General features: G+C 28.2%; 1 protein-coding gene across 1 annotated transcript in view; it reads left to right on the top strand.

The window, feature by feature from the left end:
• Window positions 754–7,880, top strand: part of LOC109830210 — a 53,695-nt gene continuing 46,568 nt past the window's right edge. The window contains exons 1-2 of the mRNA XM_020397407.1: window positions 754–772; window positions 814–923. Of these exons, the coding sequence (XP_020252996.1) occupies window positions 754–772; window positions 814–923 (129 nt within the window). The remainder of the gene's footprint in view (window positions 773–813; window positions 924–7,880) is intronic.

Raw genomic sequence — 7,880 nt, 5'->3', positions numbered from 1 at the left:
GTGTGTGTGTATGTATCATGGATGAACGTTTGAGTACTATGTATTCCTAAAATTTTTTAAGTGCTTTAGAAGTCCTACAGTCCTTACCTTGAGGCTCCTTTTTACTGCAAATTTCAGCAAGATTAGATAGTCTATTGGCCATTATAAACAAGTTTGTGGATGTTGTTTCTTAGTTGACAGTGAGCAATGACTAATTTTCCCAGTTTTCAAGACCCCGCATTAGCAAATTTAATCTAATTAAACAATATGCATAAATGGCATAGGTAAACCTTATTTTTTGGTCAGAATTAGAAATGTTGTTTCAAGTTATTTGGATAAGAAAATCCTTGAGGGCACGACTTGGTGGTGCATTTGCAATTTTGCAATTGTAGTGCCATCCGGAGTAGTCAATTTTTACTCAAGCAAATCTAAGCAAGTTAACTTAAATGAAAGTGTATTTGATAGTTCCTATGATACTGAACATCAATGCGTAAATAGGTTATTTTATGGACTTAGATGATACTTGTGTTCGAACATGTTTGACATGATCTCTAATGTTTTAGTTTCCTATACATTGATACCCTGGACATAGTAAAAAACCACACAATTTTTACAAGGTTTAGTGACAAGCACATGAGAGTACTCACCAATTTTATAATGTTTTCTTCTAGCATTTTATCATGCGTACAATACACCTTACATTTTGTTTTTGTTTCAACTTCCTAATTACTATTAGCAAAGCATGTTTTCATTAACTATTGATCTGAAGAACATATGCATGGTTCTTCATTAGGTAATGTGACTTGCCTGTCTCTACCTTTTGTGTCAATAAAGTTTTTCATGCTTTGAATGTTCAGGCAATAATAGCACTAAAGAAAGGGGCTTATCTACTGAAGTATGGTCGCAGAGGAAAGCCAAAGTTTTGTCCCTTTAGGCTATCTACTGTAAGTTCTTAATAAATCTTCATAGATCAATAGACTTATTATTCTTGATACTTGAGTGTTCCTATATTGTTCTTGTTGTTATGGTTATTAGTAGGGTGGAAGTGAACCAAATAATTAACAAACAGTTCAGTTATTATTTGCCCAGCTATACAATCATATTTGATTCGACACCTCATTTAACAGTAAATGAACAATTTTTAGTATTTTATTCGTAAATGAATAGAATTTAACCAAATGTTTATTTGATTTGCTAGGTCATTAAATATTCGTTTATGTTTTATATTTATTAAATGGTAGATTAGACATTTTCTAAAAATTTTAATTAGTTTAAAATAAATTTGAATGGAAAAGACAATTTAGAGGGAAAATGATCAAATATGATACTTTGGAGGGCATATTTTCAAATATATACCATTTGGAGGGCGTATCCGCAAAATTCTCCAAAGAATAATAAAGGCAAAAATATGTGACAAATCTAAGGTTAAAAACCCTATACCTGCAGTTTACTCCAACTACACGGGCTAATGAATATTCGTGAATATTTGTCGAACTGGCTATATATAAACAAATTCGAACATGAATACCATTGTAATATCTGACCCAAATTCAAATTTGAATATTTAACTTTCAATTGAATTCGGACTAAAATTCACTGATATTCGATTCGTCGATTTGATCTGGTCGTCTACCACCCCTAGTTATTAGTATTTACCTAAGCTTTTGTGCTTGGCTATTGGATATGTGATTGTTTTATATTCACTGAATAATGAATATTAGGGAAAATACTCATCAAAAGCCATAGAAACTATTCAAAACTCAAGGTAACCTAGAAATTCCTCCAATGTAATGCACGATAATAAAAAGCTTCATATACAGTCTTGCCAACAGTAGATAAATTGACCATCAACATACTTACCGGCCTACCAAGTACCAATTAGTGGTTCCAAGAGAAATGTAGTGCGGTGTATTATTGATGTTGCTCAGAATTTGTTGGCTGATAATTTGAGCTAGCTATTGCACTCACTCCACTTGCTACTATGAGTCTATGACATGCAATAGTGCAAACTATTGAAAGAAGTAGGATTGAAGACTGGCATCACATTGATGGTATGAATGAATGGACTGTTGAATGTTCTTTTTTTGGCATTTCGTACACTTCCAATAGCACTTAGGCACCATATCATATACCTTGATTGGCAACATGAAACTTTTTTGGCATTTAGCCTGATTATGCTTTCACCAATGACAAGAGCCAAAGTGAGAATAAAAGTTAAAAAAAAAAACTATAATCATGGAGTAGCAGTGGATAAGTGATTAAACTTGACAATAATTTTGATAGCTGAAGCTAGAGGAAATAGGGAAAAGAGTCATTGACAAGAAAACATAATATTTTAAAGAGGTTTGCTGATGCTAGGCAACTTTGGAGATTTGGATTAGAGAAATTAAGTAGGATTTTGTTTAATTTTGTCTTCCATTTAGTTAGAATTTTATTTGATTTTATCCTCTTCCTTTTAAGCTAGGCTAATTAGCTCTTAAAATACCTTATTGGCTCCCCTATTTCAGACTAATATACCCTTAATTATTTTTAGCATAATAGAATTATGGTGGGTTAATGGTAAATTCAACAAATATTAAGGGCCACAAAGTTCTAAAATGAGCTTGTGAGGGTCACATGGGATGATTTGGGAAAAACTCTCATGTTTGCATAGCTGAGGGTATTAAAGTGCAAATTTTAGAAACTTCAGGGTATAAAAGTGCTGCTAAAAACAACTAAAGGTATATAAGTGTACAACAAGGGAAACGTAAGGCATTTGAGTGCTAGCATTTTAGTTAGGATTTTATTCAATTTAGTTAGGATTTTTATTTGATTTAATTCGGATTTTATTTGACTTTCTTATCTTCTTCCTTTCTATTTGCACACTTGATGCATGTAGATTACTCTACAAATAAGTTGTACAAATTTCTATCATTATAGAGGTCCATTATGAAAAAATTGCTTTCCTTTTGAGTAACCTTTGCATATAATTGCAAGTTAAAATTTCCTTTCTTAAATGTTCGATCATCTATCTATAGGAGACGAACAAAAACAATTAAAGACCTAACCCAAGTCGAGGCAATCCCTCTCTGCTGATGTCATTGCTGACATCCTTTCTTTTCTTCGTGACGGGACCTGAACACCACCAAACCCCAATCACCTATGAACGTCTCATGTTGCCTAGATGAAGTACTGAATCCCGAGCAAGCCATCAACTTTTCCACACAACTCTGTAGGGTCCTCTTACTTATATACCAAGTGTAGGATCGTGACCCTTAAGAAAAGAGTGCGCTCTTATAAAGAGTAAATCTGCGAAAGCTTTACACTTAAAACACTAGAGGGTGAGTTTGTAAGATGTGTTATAAATTGCAAGAAAGAATGACAACAATCTCAGAAAATGAACATTACAAACACAAACATGTATACTGGTTCCACCTCCCCGGTGTACATCCAGTCCCCAAGCAAATTCCTCTTGAGTTTTTCACTATGATTTTAAAACCTTACAAAATCAAAAATAAACCTGATTAATTTGCAAGATCATGCAAATTGCAAACCCAATTGACAACACCATGCCACTTATAAACCGACCTCTAGATCAAGAGATCAACCCCTCACAAATCGAGAGAACCTTCCTTTGAAGCAAGTACAAATCCAATCCTATAAGCCTTGAATGTGTTGTGAACGTGTCTCTCACTGTGGCTATAGGTTTCACTCTCTGAAATTTGCTTAAACACTTAGTAGGAAATGATCAAGAACATAGGTTTTTTCAGAAAACAGTTTTTCTCAATACTTAGGCTAAAAAACAAAATGTTTGGCCTCTTGAATGTACACAAAGTTTAATCTTTTGAGTGCTAAAATTGTTATCTTGTTTATTGACGTTTACCCTATTTATAGCATATGAAAAGTCGTATTTTTAAACCAAAATAACACCTCAAAACGACTATAAACAGTCATATATTCAAAACCTGTAACAATCAGAAAACTGCATTTGTAGTCGACTACAACTCTTAGTAGTCGACTACTCTGAGTTCAAATAGACTCTGTGTAGTCATATAAATCCTTAGTAGTCGACTACTTTATATATTAGTCGACTACTCTGTAATTGACAGAAAGTCTGGAATTCTGATTCAACTCTTATTGGTCGACTATAATGTCTGTCGACTACTCTGTAATTGACAGAAAGTCTGGAATTCTGATTCAACTCTTATTGGTCGACTATAATGTCTAGTAGTCGACTAGTCTATAATAATTCTGATTCAACTCTTATTGGTCGACTATAATGTCTAGTAGTCGACTAGTCTATAATAACACAGAAACTAATATTCTGTCTTTGTCTTTTGTAGTCGACTATTCATGCTATTAGTCGACTATTAAGGGGTAGATATAAGCTATATGATATGTTTTAAGTCTCACTCAATATCTATTAAATCTAATGGTTAACATAGGAGATTTCCATAGTTAACCAACATACTAAGCATGTGTTAGTGTGTTCTAACACTATGTGTGTGCATGTGTGTGAGTGATCAATGTTTGTACACATTTCTAAGCAAAGAAAATGCAAAATTACATTTTGACAATAAAGTATATATTCTTATTTGTTTCAATTTGCCTTGAACTTATCCTATGTCTTGAGTATCTTTTTGAATATCATTATTGATTTAGCTCTGATACTGCAAAACAAATGTTAGCACATAATACACATAACATATAATATTTGTTATCATCAAAACAAACTAATCTTGGGGTCAAGATTCCTAACATTCTCCTCCTTTTTGATGATGACAGATATATGTTATTAAGATATAAAAATTTTAATCCTCCTGTATGAATTCATCAGATAAAATCTTTTACTCCCTTGCGTCAAGCATTAGTAAAAAATTTAAAATTTTCTATATAACTCCCCTTTTGTCATTAGCAAAAAGAAATAAACATAATTTTAGTTAAAATTTTCTTTTCCCGAGTACATTAATAAAAACATTAAGCACTTTGATACCCTTTTATATATGTTCCTTAGGATTAACCCTTAGGAATCCAAATCCACTTGGAATTTGGTTTCCATTTATTAACATAAGTATAATTCTTTGAATTGCAAACTTCATAAATATAAGATGAAATATAATAATTCCTATCATGAATATTCAAATTCTTAGGAATCCATATATACTTATTTTGTTTAGCATGAATATTATTATTATTATTCTTCAAAACATAATCTTGGGGGGGGGGGGGTTATTCATTAGGACATTTGGGAGGATAATGTGATAATTTTAGGGATTCTATTTCATAGTGTTATTTATTGGGATAACGAAACAATAATATTAACTTTTTGTGTTATTCGTTTTTTGGAACACTAATGGGACAATTTCACCACTTGGAATAAAATTACTCTACTCATATATAAAAATTTTATCCTAATAGTAAAAATTTACCCCATCCTTCATATTAGAACAATTTTGTTCTATTTTGAAGGCAATTGGGATAATTTTCAAATCTTTTTGTATTACTTAACTAATACATGCTAATTATATTATAAATATATGACATGATACATAAAATATAAAGTAATAATATATTCAATATATTATATTATATTATCATGTAATAAAATAAAATATTATTATAGTTTAATTTATATGTATAATTTATTTTATGATAATTATTATATATTATTATGCAATAGCACATACTATATTATATAACAGTACATATTTATTATAATATTATATAATCTTTTAATAATATATATTATTATATAATCTTTTAATAATATATATTATTATATAATATATTATATTAATATTGTACTATAATATAATACATTTTAGATATTTTTTATATATCATAGTAATTATCATATAATATTATACGGCTAAATACCCATATTGGTATTTAAATTCCACCCCATTTACCAAGAATGTATTTTAATTAGGCAAACCTGCTTTAAGGCATTTTAATTGATTCAACTTACCAACAAAAACATTTTTTCTCGTCGGCGATCAGTTTTCCGATGAGAGCTCGACACGTGCGTGGCACGTGATGACTTAAACTGTTCTTTAACTGTTGATGTGGCACGGATTTTCTGACGTGGTGGTGTTTAAAGGCAGGAATTAACCCTCTAAAAATCCCAATTCACCCAAAATAGGACAGATCTGTGCCACATCAGCAGCTAAAAATTAATTTAAGTCATAACGTGCCACGCACGTGACGAGCTCTCGTCGGAAAACTGGTCGCCGACGAGAAAAATAACATTGTTGTTTAGTTGAATTAATTAAAATACCTTAAAGCAGGTTTACCTAATTAAAATACCTTCTTGATAAATGGGATGAAATTAAAATACCAACATGGGTATTTAGCCAATATTATACTATATTTTAATTACAATATAGTATTTTAAATGATATTATATTCAATAAAAAATATTATAATATTTTATGCGGTAAATTTTAACATACGACTATTCTAATATGTTAAATTAGATATTATATTAAATACATTGTTTATATATTATATCAATTATTATATATATGACATACTATTATAATATAATATAATAATTACTAATATTAATAAAATATTATGATATAATATAATATAATACTATAGTTTGAAATAATATAATATATTATACTATAAAATTGTACCTTTTAATATATATTATTGTAATTATCATGTAATATATATATATAATATTTTAATTATAATATAATATTTTAAAAAATATTGCATTGAATAAAGTAAAATATTATAATGTTTTATACAGTAGATTATATCATATGATACTATGTTATAATATATTAAATTAAATAATATATTATTAAAGTATTATATTAAATATATTGTTCATATATTATATCAATTATTGTATAATGTAGCATACTAATATAATGTAATATAATATAATAATTAATTATATTAATTAGTAACTATAGTATAACATATTATATTTTTGTATAAATAAAATAATGTATTATATTAAATATATATTATTAAAATATTATCAAATATATTGATCTAATATTATATTAGTTATTAACTTATTATAAATATAATATAATATAATGTAATATAATAATTAATAATATTAATTAGTAATTAGTACAACAAACTTATTATATAGTATAGCATGCTAATATAATATAATATAATATAATATAATGTAATATAATAATTAATAATATTAATTAGTAATTAGTACAACATATTATATTTTAATTTATAGTAAAATAATATTTATATTATAATAATATACTAAATGATATACTAAACCAATTGGATAAGTTAATTTAGAAGTAAATAATAGATAAAATTTATATTTTAATATGGTGCATCATCATCAAATTATCCCACATGAATTGTCAAATCAAAGACTCAAAATGTCTCATTATCCCACTTATCCCACTTTACCGACTCAAAATATCTCAATGAGATAAAATTATTCTATTGGAACAATTTTTCCACTTGGCTCCAATTTATCCCAACCAATAACCCCCCCTTAGGAACAAATCCAATACCAAAATGATTGTTTGAAGATTTTTGAAGTGAGAGCAAATTATTCAAATTCTTTTTAACTTTGTTAAATTTGTTCACATTTAAAGATAAGTCTTCATATTTACATCTAAATGAACACATTTCTTTATCTAAATATGAAATACAAGTTTTCAATTTATCACATTCAAATTTTAGATAAATATTATCATTAGTCAATAATTTATTTTTAGAAAATAAATTATTATTTAGTTCATTCAATTTTTCAACTTGTGAAGAATTTGAAGTTACTAATTCTAAGTTTAATCTTTAATTTTCATTTTTCAGTGACTTATAATTAGACTTCAAATCATTAAATCTAGCATAAAGTTCATTGAATGCTTCTAATAATTCTTCATTATTAATATTATTGCATACCTCATCTTCTTGTGCCATGA

Source organism: Asparagus officinalis, chromosome 1 (genome assembly GCF_001876935.1).
Source record: "Asparagus officinalis chromosome 1, Aspof.V1, whole genome shotgun sequence".
In the NCBI taxonomy this organism is placed as follows: Eukaryota; Viridiplantae; Streptophyta; class Magnoliopsida; order Asparagales; family Asparagaceae; genus Asparagus; species Asparagus officinalis.
The sequence above is the reverse complement of the archived record's forward strand: the minus strand, read 5'-3'. Positions and strand labels throughout refer to the sequence as shown.